General features: G+C 47.7%; 1 protein-coding gene across 1 annotated transcript in view; it reads left to right on the top strand.

Annotated features, from left to right (window-relative positions):
- Positions 1 to 1284: 1284 nt before the first annotated feature.
- LOC131573838 (store-operated calcium entry regulator STIMATE-like) overlaps positions 1285 to 23756 on the top strand; it is a 29746-nt gene continuing 7274 nt past the window's right edge. Inside the window, exons 1-6 of the mRNA XM_058828122.1 lie at positions 1285 to 1498; positions 12860 to 12908; positions 13128 to 13223; positions 14919 to 15040; positions 22381 to 22493; positions 23547 to 23630. Coding sequence (XP_058684105.1) covers positions 1390 to 1498; positions 12860 to 12908; positions 13128 to 13223; positions 14919 to 15040; positions 22381 to 22493; positions 23547 to 23630 — 573 coding nt within the window. The 5' untranslated portion in view covers positions 1285 to 1389. The remainder of the gene's footprint in view (positions 1499 to 12859; positions 12909 to 13127; positions 13224 to 14918; positions 15041 to 22380; positions 22494 to 23546; positions 23631 to 23756) is intronic.

Below are 23756 nucleotides of genomic sequence, written 5' to 3' on the forward strand. Positions count from 1 at the left end.
CACAAGCTCCTACCCTGCAAAATCAGGGAGGGAAATTTCACCGTGTGACCCCAGTGCTCCCTAAAGATGGGCTCAAGTGCATTGCAAAGAGAGAAAACGAAACCTGCCCCGTGGGGAGGGGGCTATAGAGGGGGGTGGCAGCAGTGTAACACAGCGGAGCAAATAAAGGAGATTTGAGGCTGCAGTTTGAGAACCCAAAATCCCACCACAACTACCCCCAGCCCAGCACTCTAAATCCTGCTGGGATCCTCTCCAGCCTGGTACCCTGAACCCCACCAGGACCCTGCACCCCAAACCCTGTTGCGACCTTCCAAACCCAGCACCCCCATCCCTGCTGGAACCCCTCAACCTGGCACCCCAATCTTGACTGGTATCTCTACCAACCCTCCCCAGTCAAGCATCCCAAACTTTGCAAGGACCTCTCCAGCCAGGGCAACCCAAACCCTGCAGGCACATCCATATCCTGGCACCTGAAATGCTTCTGGGACTCCCTCAGTCCAGCATATCCTATCCCAACAGGACCCCCTATCCCACCAGGACTCCCCCAACCCAGCTCTCCAAACCTCAGCATGATTTCCCCAATCCAGCACCCCAATTCCCTCCAGGACCTCGCATCCTCATCTCCATAATCATCTCCACCTCTATCTCTGTCCTCATCCACATCCATAACCCCTGTCCTCCCCATCACTGTCTCTGCCTGCATCTCCATCCTGATTTCACTCTTCATCTCAATCTCTGTCCCCATCCTCATTCCCACCTGTTTCCATCTTTGTCCCCATTGCATCCCCACCTCCCACCCCTTCCACATCTACATCTCCATCTTAATTTCCATCCTCATCTCCATAACTCTGTCTGCCTATTCCCATTGCATCCCCATCTCCAACCTCTTCCACACCCTGTCTCTTTCCCCATCCCTACTACCACACTTGTCCCCATGTCCAACTCCATCTCCATTTCCACCCCTATCCCTGTCCCCATCTCCATTCCCATGGTATCTCCATCTCAATATGCGTCCACTGCGTCCCCATTTCCAACCCTTTCCACATCTTCATCTCTTTGTCCCTGTTCCTATCCTCATCCCCAACTCAACTCCATCCCCATCTTTATCCCCATCCCTCTGTCTCTGTCCCCTTTGTATACCTATCTCTGTCCCCATCCCCTGTCCCTGTTCCCCTCTCGGTCCCCTCTGCCGTGCCCGTCCCTCTCCTCCCGCCCCGCCCCGGGCGCTGTTGCCGGCGGGGCGGGCCGGGGGCGGGGGCGGCTCGGGGCCGCCTTTGTGCGCGGCGGGGCCGGGGCTATCCCATCCCCGTTCCCATTCCCATTCCCAGTGCCGCGTTATCCCGCACCTTCCATCCTATCCCCTCCTATCCCATAGCATCCCGCAGCCCCATGGCCGCCCCCCGCCCGGCGCACGGCTGCGGCAGCGGAGCGCTGCTGGGGCGCTTCGGGGTGCTGCTGCAGGCGCTGCTGGCTCTCTGCGCCTTCAGCACCCTCATGCGTGAGTACCGGGGAGCTCGGGGCACCCCCTGCCCGCGGGGGGACCGGGGGGACCGGCGGCACCTCGGGGCTGGCTGCCCGTTCATTAAAAAGCACCAAGTTTTGCGCCGTGTCCCGGCTGGATTTGGGAGGAAGGGAAGCGCTGCGGATGTTCCCGAGCCGGCGGTTGCAGCGCCAGATGCTCCTTCTTAAAAACTCCCTAATCTGATGGTAATGAAGCTCCGCGGAACGCGCGGCTGTAATCTGTTAAAATTGGCTGCGCTTGTGGGAGCCATTGCTCAGTCACTTAGAAAATTTTAATGAAGGGTAAAAAAACTATTGGTGTAACCCCGTGAGTTGCCGGGGAGGAGCTGACAAAAACGGGGCGGGTGTCCGACGCGGCGCTGCGAGGTGAGGGTGATTTAATTGCGCCGTGATACTGCTTTGCTTAATTTTCCCTTCAGCTGCGCAAAGTTTTGGGGCTTGAGCGGCTGGGGAAAGAAGTTACAGAGAGAACGTGTTTTGTTACTGGCAAAGGGGTGGTGGTGGTGGGAGAAATCAGTGAGAAAAATCACCCCGGGGTGTGATTTCCAGGTCCAGAGAGAACGGCCTCAAGTTACACTGTAGAAAGTTCAGAGTGGGTGTTTGGAAAAGCTTCTTTCCGGGAAGGGGAAGGCATTGGAACAGGCTGCCCAGGGCAGCGTGCTGGAGTCACCGTCCCGGCAGGGATTTAAAAGACGTGTGGATGTGGCACCTTGGGACCTGCTTTAGTGGAGGACTTGGCAGTGCTGGGTTAATGATTGTGCTTGATGATATTAGAGGTCTTTTCCACCCTCAGTGATTCTGCGATCCTGTGGAAAGGTGGGGAACACTAAGGCTGAACGAGCCTTGAAAATTTACTGTTGTTTTGTGCTGCAGCTGTGTTTTGCTCAGAGCAGTGTGTGTGTTGCTGCTCTTCAGGGTTAAGTGGTTTAGCACAAGTTGAATCAACATGCCAGAACTCGATCTTTTTTCCTTGTTTAAAAGCCTGTGGTGACAGTGAGCCGAAACTTCCAAGTTTTCTGGCTAAGTAGCTGCAGATTTTGAGGTTCTCTTCCACCCCCACCCCCCCCCCCCCCCCGCCTTTTAGAAACCACTTTAAAAGGCTCCAGTGCTGTGGTTAACACCAGGCTGCCAGGGAAAACTGCAACAAGTTCTTCCAGCGATAACTGATACCTTCTTCCAGCTGGAGCAGCCCAGTTGCAACATGCCACTGCTTGTCTTTCACCAAATATTGACAGTAAGAATAGTGGTAATTTCTTTTTCTGTTCCAGTTCCCCCTAGTGATGTGTGTGTACGGGTTAATTGCCCCATAAACTCCATAGGGCGTCCCATAAAATCAAGGACTTAGGTAAATCATGTTGGAATACCTCTGTGGATGAGGCTATGTAACCTCTGCCAGAAAATCAGCAACCTTGAGCTAACTGCTGGTGCAAGGGCTAGTATTTCTGGGAACATTAACAACCTCTTGATTAATGAAGAGAAACCGAAAGCTGATCCTGTGTGGTTTGGTTGTGACTCAGCTGTGGAGGAACTGCTGGCTGGGACCCCAAGAGCAGATGTGTTTACAGCCCTGGGATCCCAACCACAGCACCTCCTCTGGCTGCAGCTGGGCTGGTGGTCCCTAATCCACCCCAGCTGGTCCTTATCTGTGCCCCAGTCACACACTTCCAGCTGGAGGTTTCCTTGGATCTGCTGGAGGGGCTGTTTGTGTGCCGACTCCTAACCCACGGTGGTTGTGATGGGCTCACCATGTTTTATGTTGGGCAGCAACTTGCAGCTTTTGGGTTGTTTCTGTGGCACATTCAGCTGGCAGCCTTCTGGGAAGGAGAAGGCTCCAGGGAGGCATGGAAGCCTTTGGAGCTGAAACAAAAAACTTCCTGGGAACTTTGGTTATATCTTCATTACATCCAGCCAGGCAGTCCCAGCTGGGTGACTGCATCATGTAGAATTTAGGATGTTTCTCTTGTTGGAGTCAGCCCCTGGATACTTCTTTTCCTCAGTACTGTGGCATTTTCAGTGTGTGTTTCTGTTGGTTTTATTACTGTGATTTCTGCTTTCCTGGATGTTGCAGGCCACGGGTTAATAAGTGGAAACAAGGTCCATGAAGGTGGTGAGGCCCTGGAACAGGTTGATCAGAGAAGCTGTGGATGCCCCATCCCTGGAAGTGTCAAAGGCCAGGCTGGATGGGGTTTGAAGCAACCTGCTCTAATGGAAGGTGTCCCTACCCATGGCAGGGGTTTAAAACTGGATGTTCTTCAAATCCCTTCTGACTCAAAACCATGGTACAGAATTCCTCCTGTCCAAACCCAAATCAATGCCTTTTCCATTCCTTCTACTTTAAAGTACAAGCTCAGCTATAGGAACACCTGGATTTGGATGGATAAAATTTCCAAATGGTGCAGATACTTTTCAGAGCCCTTGAAAATATGTAGAGGAACTCAGACTAACAATAAAGTGGCATTCTACAAAGTTTTGCAGGTGTGTGTGCATGGGATGTGCTCAGAATATCCCTCTTGAATGTGGGTCCCAAGCATGGTCATTGCAGGGGCTATAAGTTTGTTTTTATCAGAGCAATTTGTGTCATTAAATTTGTATTTTTTAGGGCTGTGGAAAGATTCTCTCCTGCCAACCTGATAGGAAAACCTAATGGAGTAGGAAATTAGTCTTGAATGATTGAGTGGGGTGGTTGCTCCCCACTGTAGTGGATTTTGTGAAATGGGTCCTTTGTGTGGTGTGGTGAAAACAGGACCCAGAGGTAAATGGTGCCCAGCCTTGGCAGGGAGTCAGGACAGCTGTTTAGTGGGGTTTTGTTATTCTGTCAGCTCCCATGAGCAATAATGACGACAGTTCATTTTAGCTTACAAACACTCTCTTGCTTTCCCAGCAAGGTCTTTAAAGCTGGAGTCAAGCCTATCCCAGTATGAGCAGGGCTTGCTCTGGTGGCAGCTTTGCCTCATTTGGGAGTCAAATGGCAAAGAGATGTTACGCTTTCCACCTGCCTGGAGTGGCTTTGGAGGCACTTTGGCTGTAAGGACAGTCCTAGAACTGAGACACAAACACTTGAGGCAGTGGAGCCCAGCAGCTGTGTGCGTGTGGCGATCTGGATTCCTGTGCAAGGACATCCCCTCAGGGAGGTCATGACCCTGAGGAGTGGGGATAATTGTGCAATCCCATCTGAAGCAATTTGTGATGCTTTTTCTTGAGCATCGCTCAGCTGAGTGAAGGAAGCTCATTGCAGTTGTCTCACTTGCAAGGGCTGGGTGTGCTTTTGAGGACTGAGTCCCTGCAGTTGTTGCTATTCATTGAAACCTTTTTTCTTTTGAGGAAGAGGTTCTAGACTAGCAAAAGTTGTCCAAGTTTGCACAGATGACAGCAAAACTCTTTGAAATGAGAAAAGATCTTTTGTAGAAATTACATCCACAACCTTATTTGTGAATTAACTAGAGTGCAAGAAAAGTGAATTTGGGGAGTTGAAGAATTTTTGTCTCCATTGTGAACAGAAAAAGTTTTCCCTGGAGCTGGTATACTCATTTTCTTCTCTACCATGAACAATGTTGAGGACACACACGAACATTTGTTTCTCTTCCAGCTTTTTCATTGTCTGAAACTGTCTTGGCAGCCCTCTGAGCTGCTGAATGAGGTATAGTAGCACTTGCAATGTTGGTATGAAAATAGATTTTTCTCTTGGAAAACACTCATATTGCCAGGCAAGAAGAGCTGGACTGGACTGAGCTCCCACAACCCAGTGGGAAATCTGGTTGTCAGCTTTGCTTTTGAAAATGTCTTTATGCTGACTCCTGTGACAGCAGTGTCCCTCTCTCTTGCATGTCACTGCTGGAGACACTCTTCCAGCACATCTTGCCTTGAGCTAAAAAAGCAGAGTTGTTTGCAGTAGGGACCCTGGTGCTGACCCCCAGGCAGGACTTGGTGCTGGAGATGCTGGGATGGTGTTTTAGACACTGCTCCAAGTAGTTTGTCCTGAGGCAGAGCCACAGAATAGGAATTTACCAGACTTGCTGTAAAAGAAATAGTGTCTCTGTGGTAGAAAACAGTTGTTAAAGAAATCAGGAGTATCCCCTTGATCTGTGAACTGTGTTTTCTTGATCCCTGTGGGTTTTCCAGCTGAGCTTTCAATGTTGATTTTCTCCTGGGTGGTGAAATTGGAGAGAGCATCCTCGTCTTGAGAAGTGTCTGACATTTGAGAGGGATTCATGGAACCTGTTGCACTCATCTCCACCAGATAAATCAAACTTAACCCACCTTTTGTGACTTTTTACTAGACCCTCAAGTGATAGGAAAAGGGGCAGTGGTTTTAAACTGAAAGAGGATAGATTTAGCTGAAATACGAGAAGAATTTATTTACAATGAGGGTGCTGGAACACTGAAACAGGTTGCCCAGAGAGATGATGGGTGCCCTAGCCCTAGAAATATTCAGGGTCAGGTTGGATGGGTCTCTGACCAACCTGGTCTAGTGGAAGGTGTCCCTGTCCATGGCAGGGGGTTGGAACAAGATGACCATCAAAGGACCCTTCCAACCCAAACCATCCTGTGATTCTGCCCCAGTGCTAGGTTCAGGGTGGTTGCTGTATGTAGTTTGAAGTGAAATGCTGTTTCTGTGCTTCAAAAGAATCCTGAGTGCTTTCTGGTTTGTGTTTTGACTTCATGCTGGAAATACCTCATGAGGGTGGGTGGGAGTCCATGTCAAGAAAAAGAAGAAAGAAATGCTAGAGCATTTGATCTGTCCAGACCTCCATGCTGTTCTGAAATAAATCTGCCCAAGACACAAAAACACTGCAGGCTTACCATGCCCGAGACATGCACTGCTGACTTTGCTTGCTATCACATAAGTGCATAACTGTGTGTGAGTTTAATTGTTCACACACAAGAACACTTAAATTCCAACTTCACCCCTGTAAATGCTTTTCCCTTGTCTTATTTTCGGGCAAATTTGGGGGAAAACTCCAAATGGGGTTCCCCCAGGAAAACAAAATTTAAATGACCCCTCTCCCCAACTGGTCCGGGAAAAAAAATTCCTTGGAGAGAAGTGGAAAAAGCTGTTTATTTAACAGAAATTGAATAATATTAAATAATAAAACCTCTCACTGTTCGATGGGATGGCAAATCCAGGAAGAAAAGTCCTTTTCATGTGGTGTAGCTCGGCTCGCTCAGGCTCTTATCAGTCCCTCCGGCACTGGAAAGTGCCGAGGCCCAGGGCCCGGTGGGACACAGGCGTGAGCTCCCGGGGTTTGGCTGGGTGTTTTTCAGTCCAGAGCAGGCTTGCACAGATACAAGACAAAGGGAAAAAAAGGTCCAGGGAACTCCTCTGCCTCAGCTAGCTAAAACTAACTAAAAGCCAAAGACAGGCTCTGTCCCGCTGTCTGTCCGTGCTGCAGACACCACAGTCCAGGAGAGCGATGTGGGGGAGTGATGTTTTTCTTCAACACAATCTGTGGCTTCTTCTTCTCTCCCTTTGCTCTCAAAGCCAGTCTTAAAGGTGCAGAACTTAATAAATCACATAAACCAGGCAACTGGGGATACCAGTATCATAAAGTCACCCCAGGACATCCCTCCAAAGAAAAACAAAGCCACAGAGGTTAACCATCTCTGGCATTGTGGAGCTTGGGTCCTTGCTGATTTATGTGTAGGTTTGTGGGTTAAGCAACGAGCTGCACATGGCAGGACTCTCAGCACGTTTCTCTTCTGCTTCAGTACATCTGAAAATTGGATGAGCTTGAGAACACGTGCTGCACTTTGTGGGCTGGAAGGTCTGTGCAGCGCTCAGTGTGCTTCATTAAGCTGCACACAGCTTTCCACAAAGCTTTTGAATTGCAGCTGTTGATTGCTCTGACCTCTCCTTGGCTGTCACTCCTCAAGCGGCCAAACCAAGTGGTGGAAGCTGAGCGGGGACTGGGAAGCTCCTGAGAGAACAGAGGGGTTGGGGGAGATGTGAAATGAGCTGGTAGAGTAGAGCTTCATGAGAAGTTACCTGTGATCCACAGGCAGCTGAGCACCTTGCACCTGGCTGAGTTGGTTCTGTAGCATGGGGTGAGCAGTTTGATGTTATGGGTGACTTAATGCGACAAGAAATTGTACAGGGAAATTAATGGGGTGGAGCATGCAAAGCTTTAAGGAGTCTATTAAATTTCCAGCTGGTTTTTTTTTTTTTTTAAGAAAACTGTATGGCAGAGAGACTTTAATGATAAAAGTTGGGTTTTGATAAAATCCTGTCTTTAGTGCTAAAAGGGAGTAGAAAGTATATGATCATTAAGGTCCCTTCCAACTCAAACTGTGATTCTGTGTTAACTGCTTGTGCATCACTTCATCCTTCAGGTGGTATTCTCTTAATGATCTTGGATTTTATGGTCTTACTTTATCTTTCCTTGTCTAAACTCCATTTTTTCAAGACGCTGGCTTGCAATATAGTGATGCTTTATATGGAGGGAGTCACAACTGCCTCCTCCAGGATGCTCTGTATTTGAGTTGGAGCCCAGCCTCAGTCCAGGTGTCCTGTAGGACCTGCTGTGTCAGCAGATAATATGTTCTGTTCTCAATGTGCAAAGCATGACTGATGCTTATTATCTCACAGCTTTGGTTGGTGACCACCTGGCACTTGGCTAAAATAACAGCTTTAAATATCTGTGTAAAAATGAGACACAAAGGGTAGAGTTTAAAACTGACAACCATGCCAGAGTCCTCTGTGGCCTTCATTGGAGCAGTTGGAGTCTCCAGAAGGATGAATGTTCCAGCTGAGGCTCCTGAACAACCTGCTCTGGTGGAAGGTGTCCTGGAGTCGGAACGAGATGTCTTTAAAGACCATTCCAATCAAACCATTCTGTGATTCCATTAACACAGTCTCAATTTCTGTTCCTTCCTCTGCCCGTTTTGCTAGAGGTGCTCTCATTCTCGTAACACTGGTACAAGGCTCTTTGGGGGGCAACCACCAAATACACCTAGTGCAGACCTGAGGATGGAAGTCAGCAGCAGTCCATGTCCTCAAAACACTGACAGCTGTTTAGAGGAGGAAAACCAGGACTTTTGCTGCTCCCTGAAGTGATGGGGGATATAAGTTTCACACTGCTCTGGCCAGCAGCTCTTTGGCTGCTCTCTGCAAACAGTGGCTGCTGCTTCCTGCCATTGTGTCTGGGGTCGAGCTGTCTGAGTGGCTGCATGCTCGGGCTAAGAATAGTGCAGACCCCAGGGTTTTGGCTCTGTATCCTGCATGTTGGCTTCTTTCCTGCCTGGGGCTTGGAAAGAGCCTGGGAAAGGGTGTGTCCTGCAAAATAGATTGAAATGTGTTATTGGAGACTGTACTGCTGAAAATAACAGAGGTTGGGCAGGGAAAGAGCTTCTGTTTCCTCCCTGGTACAGTAGCTCCAAGTCCTCTTTGGAACAGGCCAGAAATAAAGTCCTGACCCTCTTGCTAGTGGGATGTGACCCTGGAGATGGGGTTTATGGCAGTCAATTTAATCCCCTCTTAAAAGCAGGTAGCAGTATCACCAGTTTGCGGTATTTCAGGCTTTATTTTTGGTGGACCTCTTACAATTTGGGTGTATTAATGCACATAAAATTCTCATGTGTGGTTCATTTTCAGTATCTACCTCCCAGGCCTGCTGCTGAACTAAGTGGGGTCAGGCTTGGATCCCTGTAAATCAGATCCCAGTAGTTCTGTCTGTTGAGCCAAGACCTCCCTCCCAAGCCTCAGCTTCAGAATCCTGTGGCTGATTGCACTAAGATTTGTCAGGGAGGTGGTCTGGCTCTCAGCCAAGCATGTCTAACCATATCCAAGGGAATTAAGTTTCCCTCTATAATTTTGTAGAAATCTGACTTGGTAGCCTGTTTTGCTGATCAGCAGCTGGTTGATGCTGCAGCTAATTCTGCTTAATTTAGGGGGTTTATACCTGTGCTGGTGCACAAATCTGCAGCAAATCTGTCTGAATGCAGTGTGGGGTCAATGGGGGATGCAGGGAGGATGTTCCCTCATGGGTGAGGAGCAGCACAAGGGAATAGGGCAGTTGTTGCTACTGTCCTTGTCTTAATTTTTATGATCAGAAAGTTTGTTTAAAAGCAGAAGTAGGCTGTGGCATGTTGACTGTGGCAAGCTCTGGTAACTTCACAGCATTTGTCTTTGTCTAGGGCTTAGGCAAAGCTGTCTGTCCCCTTTCTACTGCATCAAGAGAACACCATAACGAATATTAACCTCTACATTACCCTGGAAAAAGAGTGAGGACAGCTGTCATTGTGCTTTTATCTTCTAGCTTTTTGAGTGTTTCCAGATCTGCATTGAAAGACTACAGCAAATTTTTTATTTTTTTTTTTCCTAAAATTTCACCGATTCTCATTCAGATGTCAGCTTCCACCCAGTCTGGTGGTTCTGAGGGAATTTCAAGCATGTATGATCTTTATTGTCCTTGACTGAAGGGGAAAGGCTGAGAAGTATTTTGTTTCCTGCCCCACCCTTTCTCTGCTGTGGGCAGGGGATCTCTCAGATTGTCACTCATCTTCCTTCCCTTTTGGTTCAGCTTCACAGCTTTGTGTCTGCAGCAGCTGGAGCCAAGTAGGGGAGGAGTGGGAACTTGTGAGGGAACACCCTGAGGAAGGCAGGCACCATCCCACTGGGGCTCTGCTCATGTTTAAAGGGTGCCCTTCCCCTGGCTCTTAAAAAATCTCAGAGTCACAGAATGGTTGGGAGCTCGGAGATCATCCAGTTCCACCCCCTGCCATGGGCAGGGACACCTTCCACTCTCCCAGGTTGCTCCAAGCCCCATCCAGCCTGGCCTTGGACACTCCAGAGATCCAGGGGCAGCCACAGCTTCTCTGGGCACCCTGTGCCAGAGCCTCCCCACCCTCACAGGGAAGAATTTCTTTCCAAGATGTGCAATAACATTGCTTCCTTGCACAAGGCAGTTTGCTTTGCACATGGACAAAGCTGATAAGGGAAGCGGCATTAAAATCCTCAATCCTGTGGTTGGGAACGGGGTCCTGATGCCTTCTGGTATAGACCAGGTACATTCCAGTCTCATTTTCAACCTAATTGAATGGGGGTTCTCTTCCATCTTGTGCAACTCTGTATGCAGTAAGCTACATATTTAATTAACTTGTCTTAAAGTAAATATTAAGGATGGACTGACCTGTCTGAGCCCAAGTAGCAAACCCACCTACAGCTGGTGGAAAGCTGAGTGGACTGCAGCAAATGGAAACACATTTTAAGGAGAACAGAGGAGATTTCAGCCTTTCTCCACCCGAGCCTGTGCATGCCAGGGCTCGGTTCTCTGTAGTGTTCAGAAGAGGAGAGGGAAACTTTGCAGTTGTTGTTCAGTCTCCAGAGCCCTGCTGTGCTCACTAAGCACAGAAGTGCTGCTTCATGGAGGGGTCCACCATCTCCTGGAGTCTTCAGAGATGTGGTGCTGTTCCTGGGTGGATTTAACATCCCCCCCTAACCCCAGGTCACAGCTACCAAACAACTCTGCTCCCTGTTTAAGCTCTGGTAATCTTGGCTGGATTTCTGGTTTAATTTGGAGACAGCCTGCTGCAGCTCTGCACAGTAAATGCCCTATTAAGCAGTTAATTATTTCTCTATAATGCTAGCTTTTATCTTTAATACAACAGTTTTACTGTCTCTGATAATTACACAGTCTCAGATAACTCTCTTAAATCTAATGAGGCATGACAAGCTGTGTTCAACAAGGCACCACACCATTAACTTCTTACCTCTTACTTGTCATCTTATCACACTGAATTACTGGGTTTCTAGCCTGAGTGGCTGTGGATACATAACATGTCACTTCTCATTAAGAAAATAATGAAAATCTCCCCTGGTGCTGCTCTGGTTGGGCTAGTGGTCAGCTGGCTGGCCTGGTGGCCTGAAGACCCCTCCAAGAGCTTTTCTGCAGGGCTGTGCTCTTTGACCCCATGAGCTGAGCATTGGTTTAAGCACTTCTGGCCACTTGGTTGGTCCATGGCTCTGATGCTTGTGGGTAGGTGAAATGAAAATTGGCCTTTGAAGGACATCAGTAATGATAGATCTTGTCTGTGCTGATGGAAGTCATTGCTGCAGGGATATCTCATGGTGGGATTCAGATGGATGAGGGAAACTAGGAGGGTTTTTTTTTCTGGACAGGGGTAGGACAAACTGCTGCAGCAATGTCTGGTGTAACTTGAGTGATGCTGTGCTACTCATTGCTGGAAATTATGGACCAGGTCATTGCAGTGCTGGTTTTCTGTGGATTTGGGATGGACACCAAAACCCTGCATGTGCCTGAAGTCCTGGGGTTAGGGGAGATCACAGGACTGGAGAATGGTTTGGGTTGGAAGGGACCTTACAGACTATCTTGTTCCACCCCCTGCCATGGGCAGGGACACCTTCCACTGTCCCAGGTTGCTCCAAGCCCTGTCCAACGTGGCCCTGGACACTTCCAGAGGTGGGACAGCCACAGCTTCTCTGGCCAACCTGTTCCAGTGCCTCACCATCCTCACAGTAAGGAATTTATCTTCAGTTTAATATATTTTCTTTTAAGTATCTTCTTTTAAATATCTCTTCTTTTAGTTGAAAGAAGTTCCTCATTGTCCTATCACCCTTGTCTTTTCATCTATTGCACTGCCACCTTGCCAGTAAAAGCAGCACAAAGCTGCACTTCTGAAATGTCAAGGCTCCTGTCAGGGAAATCCCTGCATCCTTCCACGTTGGATCAGGAAGGCATTTCCCAGTGGAAGGAGCCCAGGCTGCCCTTTGGGGACAGCCTGGGCACTCAAATACAGCTGGAGAGAACAGAGCAGTTACCTGACCTTGTGTGTTTTCAGGGAGTGAAGAGCTCCTTCAGTGTCAGCACTGTAATTCCAAGCTGCCTGGAAGGATTATTAGGGCTGGTGGGTAGTGATGGCCCCTCCCTTAGCATTCCCTAGGTCACTTCCCATGGTCCAGGAATGCTGCTCTGAGGGATGCCAGAGCACATGGCTCTCTCCAAACACCTCTGCTGTCCATCCTGCTGACCCCTGGGTGCAGACACTGCCTCTGGCTGGCTTGCATCCAGGCCAGAGAATAGAGCCATGGAATCATGGCTGGGAAAGCCATCCAGGATCATCAAGTCCAACCATTAACCCATCACTGCCAAGCCCACCCTTAACCCATGTCCCTAAGCACAACATCTGTGTCTTTTGGACACTTCCATGGACAGTGATTCCACCACTGCCCTGGGGGAGGTCCTTTGGCTTTGCTCAGCTTTAAACTTGCAAATGCTGAGGGTCCTGCAGGACTTTTTGACTGCTTCTGCAGTGAAGGTTGGTGCAGGCTGCACATGTGGAGTGGTTCATCTGGCTAATGTAACCTCTCTAATTCTCTTTGCAGTAAAACGATTTAAGGAACCAAAGGCAGAGAGGCGTCCCTGGAGGATATGGTGAGATTTTTCATTTGAAACTTGAAAAGACTGTGTTTATAATATTTTTTTCCTCTTATACTAACAGTCTTCTAGGCCCCCTGTGTGTTCTGTATGACATTTAATTTTTAAATGAAATGTGCTGCTGCTTCCCAATGAAACCTCCATAAATTAGCTGGTACTCACTAGAAATAAAATTCCCTGCATAACTCCTCCAGAAAATCTTGGTTTTTCCTCCAGGTTTTATGATACCTCCAAGCAGGCAATAGGTGCCCTCTTCATCCACTTTGCCAATGTTTTTCTGTCTGATCTCACTGAGGAGGACCCTTGCTCTCTGTAAGTACTCAGGGCACTTGCATTCATGCCCTACATCTGTCAAAGGGAGAATTGTGTTGGGAAGGGTCATAAGTAGTGGAAACTGATCCATTTGAAGCACTGCATGGGGATAAACCCTGCTGGGCTTGTTTTTGTCTCTGCTGTCTTTTTTGCTGGTCCTATTTAGGGGATTTCTAAACCAAACTTCAGACTTACTGTAAAAGTGCCACCTTTACTTCAGCCACTTTGCAGATAAAAATTTAGTTTCAGTATTAACATTATCTCGTTTTGAGGAGCTCCTTTAGGCTTCAAAATGCTCCTTAAAACCTTCTGGCCCATCTCCTTTTTTATATTAAAGTGCTTCACCTTGATATGTTTCTTTAAGCAGACACAAGTTTGGCTGGGGCTGCACATAACCTCTCAAATGATGTATTGTTGTTTTTTTAAACAGACAGTGTTTTAAAATAAACCCTTTCATGCTTATGCTGTGCCCTTTGGGTGTGTTGTTTATTTTTCATATGTGTTTTATGTTTCCCTGCACTGCCTGACTTGTCATCCCGAACCAGGCAGCTTAAAACCCTCCAGCCCTGTCCCTGGGCTTTGAGGCTCATGTTCTGTGTCCTGCCCAGTATAAACCACCAAACCTCATGTTTGTATGGAATGCTCTTGATTTCAGCAGCTGGAAACTGTAAAAAGCCAGCCTGAGCTTTTGGATGTAGAAAAACTTAATGTTATGCTTTCAAAGTGGATATCAAAAGCAGATTGTTGTTTTCAGTTTCTTGGTTCAGAGGCAGTATCGAGTTCTGGAAAAGGAAATGTTCACTGCTGTAGCCTTGTGCTTGGCATTTTCTTCATGCTGCAGAAATCTGGCAGAAAATATTGCAATAATGGAAAACTGCATAAAAAAACCCCACATTAGTCTATGTGATTTTCTTTTTTCTTTTTGGAGTTCATGAAAATACCAAGCCCTGGATTAGAGCTTGGACCCTGCAATCCCCAGAAGGTCCCTGCAGGTCTCCTGCCTCTGGCACTCTGCCCAGTGACACTTCAACATCCAGAGCTGCGGAGCCCAAATCCACTGAGCCAAAATCTCCTGGCAGGGATGGGTTCAGCTCCTGGATCTGCTCTGGGACCTGAACCGGAGGTTTTTGGGACCTCAGGGTTATTAATGCTGAGCCAGGGCCCATCACCTCCCTCAAAACCTGCCTCTCAGTCTGTCTCTCTGTTTTTGGGAGCCTCTTGCAGCTGCTCAGAAAAATGGATTTCTTGCCTCTTCTGCTGCTCAGTTTGTAGAGCAGCTGTGGTGCCCAAAAAGCTGCCATTTTCTTGTGTGAAATTCTGGAACAGTTTGGTTCTGTTTCCTCCAAAACTTGAGATTTCATTGTTTTTAATAAGGAAAAAAAAGATGCTGCAAATGGAAAGCCTTTGCTTTTTGGAGGGGTGACTTTCAAAAAGTACTTATTTCTATATGAATAAATGAGCAGTGCCAGAGAGTTGGTAGAGCCTGTCCCTTCTCTCCTGAACAAGCATTTAAACTAAGAAATTGCTGGTAAGGCTTAGAAAAATGCGATGAAAGAAAAAGGAAGCGAGTTTGGATTGTAAAGCAGAGTTATTTAAAATCGTGGGAGTTTTTTTTATTAATTTCCATTATGAAATTAAAGATTTTGGATAAGACTTAAGAACACAGCTGAAACCTGAATTTTCCTTTGCTCTTAGCTACCTTATTAATTTCATCCTGGATGCCACGCTGGGGATGCTGCTGATCTGGCTGGGTGTGAAAGTTGTCTCCTGGATCGTGCAGCACAAGAAATACACATACCTGGTCTTTGGGGAGTATGGTAGGTGTCACCTGCCCTGCCCAGAGGGGGTTGGTGTGCTCCCAGCTGGGAATGGGGACAAGAAAATGGCAGAAACTACAGTCTGGGGCTGAAATGTGAGCAGCTGCCTTCTGTTATCCCTTCTTCAAGGAGCTCATGAGGGTGAGTTAAATGCTAGAACCACTGGAGTGTGGCAGGGTGGGGAGGAAAAGCTGAATATTTCTTTGGATGTAGACTATACCCCAGGACATCTGTATGGTAAATTAAGGTGTGTAGGGTTCTTTTGTGGGGTTCTTCGTGGGTTTTTCCCTACCCACTCCATTCAGAATATGGAGCTGTTCTTTATTTGCCTTGAGCTGTAGTAGGGATCAGCCAGGTACAGTGTGACCCCAAACGTTGAGTTCTCAAGTGTGGCCTCTTTCTCTTTAAATTCCTGCCTTGAGATGGAAAAAACTTTTCCAAAAAGCTGCTCTCAGCCAGCCCCACTAGAGGGTAGCAGTTCCCTTCCAAAAGAGCAGAGCCAGCTTGCTGGAGAAGCTGCGGGAAATGGAAAAATTAATGCTTTGCCTATTTTACCTTACATCTAATGTACAGATGAATGTAGTCATGTTTCAGAAAATACATCTTGTTCATAAAAACTGCAGTCTTACCTTTAAGATGTTAATCATTCAGTCTGTTCTGAAGTTGTTTGTGTTTCTTTGTGTTTTTAGTAGCTGGTCTGGCATCTGAGCTGGTGAAACTTGGACCTGACTAGGATTAGTTTGGAGACCCTGCTGCCTTGTGAACTTAGCCTGTGCAGATGGGTCATGGCAGAGGATGAAGGGACTGGCTGGGTTTGTGAGGCAGCAGAAGCAGCTACAGACTGGGAATGAGATGATGTGATGTGGCAGGGCCAGCTCTCCTCAAACCTGGCTTTAAAGGCTGATCTCCAGAGCAGTTTCAGCATCCTGACAGCAGGCGTTTGGTGGGGGGACCACCTTTTGTATTTTCCCTAAAAGCTCCTCCTTTATAATAGATCCCTAAAGTCAGGCAGATGAGACAGCAGAAGAATCCAGATATTCTTAGTTCAGGAACTGGAGTTTTTCCTCTTTGGAGCAACAGGGACTGGAAGCCCAACCACCTCAGGACACGGCTTCAGCCTCATGTGCCACGTCTGCAGTTGAGCAGAAGCAAAAAACATGAAAAGTGTATTGGCAGGACACTGATGAACTTCTGTTGAGCTGTAGCTGGCCTCTCATTAGGGCTGGCTTAGACTGCAGAAACAGCTCACTCCTTTGAGAAAATCTTGCTGTCATTAGTGAAAAAACAAGTTTGTGCTGTTGCTTGAATTTGATTCTTGGATTGGGGGTTAAATATCTTATCCATCATTTACAGTTTTTGGTGTAGGTCTCTGGCCAGAGTGACCCCAGTGGAAAATTCAGGTGGCAGCCAAGTGACATGTCCAAGGCAATCCTGTGGCAGGGCTGGGGAAGGAAAACACTCCTGTCCTCATCTCTGGTGTTAAGTAACTTCCAAAACAGTTGGGAAGACGCTTGTAAACTTTGTACAGTTTGATGCAGGCTCCAGGAATATGATTCATTTTCTGGGCTAATTGCTGTACCAGACTTTTGCTCCTCAGGAGGATTGAGGGAAACAACATAAGTCCTGCAGAGGAGAGAAGCAGGGGAGCACCAAATCCATGTTGCAAACAGCAGTCAGTGCCTTTGCTCCAGCCATCAGAACAGAACAGTTGTGGTTTTGTCCAGTAGAGCCAGTACCCATCTTTCTGCATCAACTTGGAGGAAAAATCTGTCACAGCTGTGTCCTTCCAGCATCCCTGCAGCTGATGCAAACCACTGCAGTTGTCCTTTGGTGTGGGCTGCAGCAGTTCCTCCTGCTGTGGTTGCTTCTCCTGCCTCCAGAGCCCTGGCTGGCTCCCCCATGCAGCTGCAATAGCTGCATTAATGGAGAAGTAAAATCTCCATTTCCCTCCCAAAAGGGGAGGGAAAGCACTTAAATCTATGCTGCTATTTTAAGCATCCAGCTGTCCAGAATTGTTCAGAAAAATCAATTACTTCCATATTGCCAAAAACCCAGGAACAGGCATTCTGAGATCAGCCTCTCTTGTGTGTGAGCTTGTGGCCGAACACTGCTGCCAGGATTGCCCTGTTCTACAGCTAGTGGGGAATCAAAGGCTTCTGTTTGCTTGTGTTCCTCCATCTTTTGCCCAAAGGCTCTTGATTACACTCTGAATTGCCTCTAAGCACAGGAAGCTGCATTTTGGAAATGCTGTCTCTTCTCAGGATGCCTGGCTCCTACAATCAGGGACTGGGGAATTGTGTTCTTGGCACAGGTGGGCTTTGGGGAATGAGGGTTGCCTTACACCTACTCAAACTCCTGTCCCTGGAGGTGTTGAAGGCCAGGTTGGATGGGACCCTGAGAAGCTCCCATGGCAAGGGGTTTGGAACTATGTGTTATTTTTGAGGTCCATTCCAACCCGAACCATTCTGTGATGATTCTGTGAAATTCCACAAATGCACCATTGCTGTAGCAGATCATGGTTATAGCAGCTGTCCCTGTAGGGAGCCATCACAGGGAGGGGAACAAAGAAGAGTTTAAGCTTCAGAAGATGTGGGAAATGGATACCCAAGTTCTTGGAGGTGCTGTTGGGCCAGGACAGACTGAGCAGGGGAGGTGCTGGCTCTGGTCAGAGTGTGCAAATCAAGACTGACTGAACTTCGTGTCTCGGCTTCAGCCTGGTCCAGATCTCATCTCCCTCCCCATGGCAATGAGCAGCTCTCTAAAGAAGGCCTTTTTATGGCTGCAGTGTCCTGACATTTTTTGTTGTGTTTAATAATTCTTCAGGATTACTTTAGAAATACCCCAGTATTTCTTTGAAGTTAGCAAATGTGATGAATTTGCATTGAGAGAGAGATTTCCTGCAATGTGCAAGTAAGTTTTTCTAGAAAAACATTAAGAAATGAGGGGGAGGAAAAGTGTTCTCCCTGGAAAATGTCCCTCTGGATGCCCATGTGGATGTTGACTAGTGTATCACTGTAGCTGTGGTCACTGGCTATTTAATCCTGATGCTTTGTGCTCGTTCAGTGTCTGGAAATGGAAAGGCATCTTGCTTGGAGGCCTTCAAAGTCTGTTTAGTGGCCTGTTGAACTCTGCTGGTCAAATTTAGTTCTAAGAGAATATGCTCTGTGCCAGCTGCTGAGTTTAACTGAGGACCTGTGTAGGCTGCATTTGGCCCGTGGTGATGTTGTACAAAATTTCCATAACAAATATTCCCACGTCCTGGAGCAGTCAAGGGAGCTGGCTGCTAATGCTTGAGGAAATACTGCTGGAAATAGCTCTAACCTGAGGGGCTGTCCTGTCCTCAGCCTGCTGGGCTTTTCCACCCATAGGACCAGGGGGGAAAAGTGAGGAGAGGGCTGAGGTTTCTGCTCAGGGACTGAGTGTGTGGTTGGGTCCCTTGCTCTGAGCAGGGGTACAACTTCTGAGCCTCCTGAAGCTGGATGACAGCAACATTGCTCCCTGCAGTTTGAATATCCACAGCAACCAAAGATCCAGAGCAGTGGTGTGATGCTGCACTGGGGACAGATTCCAACTGTGCACTCACTTTTCTCTGGTTCAGCAATGTGGTTGTCCAGAGGGGTTGGGAATGCCCCATCCCTGGAAGTGTTCAAGGCCAGGTTGGGTGGGTTTTGGACAACCTGGTCTAGTGGGAGGTGTCCCTGCCTGTGGGATCCCTTCCAACCCACACCATTCTATGACTCAATCATTTTAGTTCAGGTGCAGAAAATGCCAGAGAGGGTCTGAGGTGTCCACTGGGCCCATCTGGCTGCTCTGATACATCACATTCCCATCTTTAGAAACCTGGATTTGCCCTCCAAGTGAGCATTTCACACAATTCAGAGTTTATTGCATTTCCTACCCTCCTCTGGACTTGGCACTGATAATAAGACCCCTTGGTTTTGGAGGTACCATTTGAGTATCACCTAAGTTTTTATTGACTCTTTCTTCCCCTACCTTGTCACTCAGTACACCTTGCAGTGCTTTCAAATACTTGCCTTTCCTCAAACCCCCTGAACCCTCCACCTTGGCTCTGGTTGAGCTTTTTTCCTACCTGCTCTGTGTGCACACAGTCCCCAGAAGTCTGTAAATAAAGCTGTCTGGCAGTAACATGTGGGCTGTGCTGACAGCTCGGTGCATTAGGCAGCCTGGATTAAAATTAATCCTGTTGTGTGGTAACAGCTCAAATACCTCAAGCACTGCTGCTCTGGCTCCCCAGCAGCTGGGCTCCCACGCACGAGTGGAACATGAGACACATTTGGCTGAGGTTGCCACGGGCTCCACTGGTTTCTGGGCTGCTCCAAGGAAGTTTTGCTGGGGGTGGGGAGCACCAGGAATGCTGCTGGAGGAGAGCAGTCAAAATCCAGTGGGTGCATCCCTCGGAGTGAAGGAGGATATTAATTTCTACGAGGATGGGGAGATGGATGTAGGAAGGTTTTAGCAGAGGGTGTTCATTAAGCTAGAGGGAGAGGTTTGTGGTGGTAGATTCATGTGGTGGATGTGCTGGGTTCCCTCCCAGCTATAACCTGGGACAAGGAACTGGAAGGGTTCAGAGGGAGTGTGATACATACAGTCACCCAGCAGGTGTGATGTGGAGGCTGCAAAGATCATTTAGACCAATTCCCCACTCTGCTGTGCTCAGAGCTTTCCTTGTAGTAAAGAGGAGGACATCTGTTTTATTCTGACTTTTTTTTTTAGCCTCCTGGTAGCAGATTAGCTTTTTCTGGCTGGCAGTATGGTGTGGCTGAAAGTCTTGTGGGCTCTCCTTGAGATTTATGTACAGAAATGCTTCCTGTAGGAAGAATCCTTTCCCATCCACAGTGCAGAGCACCTCTGGGCAACACTTGATCCATCAAAGACATCAGGCTGAATCTGAGGATGCCTCTCACCATCTGTAGGAAACCAGCACTTACATGAGCTCAGCTCCAGTTTTCCAGCCTTTCCCTACTGTGGAAGGAGATGGGGCAAATCTGTCTTACTGGCTTGTCTAGGGACCCCACCGAAAGCTTCCCTGATGAGATGCCAGAAAATGTTGGCTTGAATGTTCCTGTTATTGGTCAGAGTTAGGTGAATTATTTGTGTTAGGTGGTGGATTAGTGGATCCACTGGGGTGGATCAGCGGTCCTTGGATGACTCCACACCTGCTGAGGCAAGAAGCAGACAGCTGCATTCCTTGGTGAAGTGGAAATGAGCTGCTGTCTAAGTCACCTTTGCAGCCCTTAAGGCCATGCTGCCGTTTCGTTTTTACCTTTGTCTTGAATCATTCTGGTACAAAGCAGCCTCCTGTCCTCGGGAGATCAGGATGCAGTAAAAAATAACAGTAGGAGCACCCTCTGATCTCCCTGCTGGGTGTGGAAGTGCTGAATCCCCAGGCAAGTCCATGCCTAGGGTGGGTTAAGAAGCAGGTTGTCTTTCCCAGGGTCTGTGCATCAGCCTGCTGAGCCAAAACCTGTCCAGTGCACGGAGTGCAGAACAGGGAGCCACAGGCCATTGTTGTGCTGGTGAATGTCCCTGCAAGGGGGCAGGTATCTGGGAGAGATCTCAAACTTGCTGCTGCTCTTTGGGCAAGCTGAAATGACAGAGGGAAGTCAGAGAGCCGATTCACAAAGGGTGCTGTGGCTGTTGGTCGTGTCCCTCCGTGGGGGACAGAGCACAGCTGACAACACAGAGCAGAAGGGAAAGAGTTCAGATGCAGGAAGGATACAACGGATGTGTTTGTTTTCCTGTTTTGTTTGTACTCAGAGCACTGATGGGTGTTGATAATGTGGGGGTTTCTGGGAGAATTGGTTTGTTTTGGGGTATGGGGCAAAAAGGTTCACTAGACCCAATGTGTGTGCCAAAGGCAGCCAGGCATCCTAATCTATTGGGAGAGGCTTTTAGGAGGATCAAAGCCTCTCTGGCACCAGCCTGTGGCTGCCAGCTGCCTCTAGCACTGCTCCCATCTCCTCACAGACCACCCATTAAGCTGTTGCCTGCCAGGGAGCAGAGATTCCTCTCTCCAAAATCCTCCAAAGGCTCTGCTGGGTGTGCTTCCACGTAACCTTTCTGTCTGCCTCTTCCTGCCCTCCCTCCATGCAGCTCCTGCTGGTTTGGCTCTCTCTGCTTGCTCTCCTCATCCCTGCACCCTCAGCCTCCCGGTCCTTCCCTCTCCTCTTCTTTGCTTCCTTCTCTGTCACGGCTTGAACAATAAAGAATTTGGGGAATGAGGTGATCCTACCTTGGGCACTACCAGGACACTTCTACTTTTTAGCTGTAGCTTTGCAATGAGGCAGATGTTTTGGTGCATTGCTAACAAATGACAGAATAAGGACAAATGTACCTGTAAACTTGTTTTGCACTTGTTGAGAAGCTAATCCCCACAGAGCTGGGGTTTGGTTGGATGCCAGCTCTTACCAAATCCCAGTATGTGCTTCTGGTTTTTGTGGCCAGAGGTTTTTATTGGGGTGGATAAATGTGCCTTTGCAGATTGCTGGTGTTGTCTCCCCTTCCACATCTCAACAGAATTGTGCTGAAAAGTGGGGAAAAGTGGACAAAAGTGAAGCAAAGCTCCCAGCCTGCTGCCATCTGACCACATTGAGCATTGGCATCTGTCAGTGCCAACTGCACAGGTTCCCCTGTACGGATGGAATTCCGAATTCCAGCCAGATTATGCTGGGAACAAGTGTTGCCAGGAGTTATCTTTGTCTTCAAGTAATAAGAGGAAGTGCTGCAGCTTTCCTGAGCCAGAGGCAGTAGCTCAGTTTTGCAGACCTGAGATATTCTGGTGAGCCAGGGGAGGTGATAACCAGCTGGCAGGGTGCTCACAGAGGGCTGAGGCAAGCACATGTAATAGAAATAGAACCATTATTGTTGTTAACAACACAAATATGCTTTTCCTTATTTCTTGGTGAGTACCCCATTGGAAACATTCATATTTAATTAGCATTGATTCTTCTTGAGTGAATTGCTTTAAAAACTGAGGCAATGGAGCCCTTTCTCTTGCTCAGACAGTATCACATAACCAGTTCATCACTTCATCAGCACAATGAAGTAATTCTGTTCAGGGCTGAGAAGTTATGCTGCTTGTAGTGAAAATGGTGACTTGAAATTTTCAAACTGTTTCTGGTACCTCTGTGGGTAAGGTTTGGCAGGGAGCACATTGCAGATTAAATCTTTAATGATTTATTTGCCTTTATTTTATAGAAGAGTGTGCAGGTACTGACTGGTCCTTTAGAGAGGAGGGTCAATATCAAGCACGAGGCAACTTTTCTACAAGGCTTTCTCTTCCTGTCCTCTGTCCCAGATTTAATATTCTGTTTTTCCAGGTGACCCTCCACAAGCTGCTGCCTGGATTGGCCAGTGTATCCTCTACTTGCTGATAATGGTTTTTGAGAAGACTGTGATTAGCCTTGTCCTGCTTATCCCTGGTTGGACAAAGGTAAGCAGTATTTTTCTAGCTGTATCTGTTGTGGTTTCTTTTTGTCAGCTCTGCCTGATTCACAGTTCCCATTATTGAAGGCCTTTAATCCTCACACTTGTTGACATCACTTTGTAGTCATTAGCTATTACTTAAATTTTGGGAAATATGACTTTCATAATGGTTTGGCTTTTGGTGCATTCTCTTGCTAGTCAAAAGCTAATGGAATAAGATGATGCTTTAATTTTCTTTCCCGTTCTTGGAAAGCTGAAATGGGCTGGGCTGGCAGCTGAGCTCCCTTCAGTTCTGCCAGAGGATTTCTATGTTATTCAGTCAAGTCAGTCCATGTTGGTGTTTTGTGATCCCGTGCTTAAAACAGGGGGACTCTTACAGATTAATTTGGAAAGAGCTGTACAAGCAGTGTGTTGTCTTTTCCGGCTCAGCTGCTTCTGCATGCCAGCAATGTTAATTGTGCTGATCAGAAGTTTATCTTTAAAAAAATTAAAATAATAGTCTGTGGGGCTTTTAGCCACATGCCTGTTGGCAGGTAGGTGTGATGGGTGTAAAATCCTAATTCTGAGAGTCAGTTTGGAGTCCACTTTCACCAGGCTCTGAGGTACCAGGCACTGTGTATAACTTGACTGAGAGTTACTTCAGCAGTCTGGGAGCACTTATCTCTTCAAGGGTTGTCCTTCAAACCCAGTAGTCCACAGTGCTCACACTTGGATGTGAACTTACTCAGCAGCACAAATCCAGATCCAGAGATGCTGCTGGATTCCTCTCCATGATTATTGTTCGTGGCTGGTATCCTTGTTCTGCAGATGAGCTCCAGGGAGCCAAGGGAAGTCGCACCAGTTGTTGTCATGCACTGAAAGACTCACAGTACTTGTTTCTGTACAAGATCATGTGTTTGGCAGCTGGGCTAAGGGAATATCCTGTGTAATCTTTTAAGAGCTGGGTTGAAGCACAGGCTGCAGAGCTCTGGCTGCTCACGTACAAAGACAACCAGTTTTCATCAAAGGTCTTGCAACAGAGCTGTTCAAATAATGATTCTAAATGTTTTCTCCTCTGCAGCTTCAGCAGATCCTCCTGGGTTACATCCCAAGCCCTCAGCTGGAGCTTGTACTGGTGATGTTTGTTGTGCCTTTCATAGTCAATGTAAGTGGTGCTTCTGCAAGTGCTGGGTGGGATGCTTTGGAAATTACAGTACACCCTCATGGGAGTGTGCACAGGGACTGGCTGGGGGCAGCCTTGAAGTGGCTGGGACAGGATGGAGGGGTGTGT

Source organism: Poecile atricapillus, chromosome Z, assembly GCF_030490865.1.
Source record: "Poecile atricapillus isolate bPoeAtr1 chromosome Z, bPoeAtr1.hap1, whole genome shotgun sequence".
In the NCBI taxonomy this organism is placed as follows: domain Eukaryota; kingdom Metazoa; phylum Chordata; class Aves; order Passeriformes; family Paridae; genus Poecile; species Poecile atricapillus.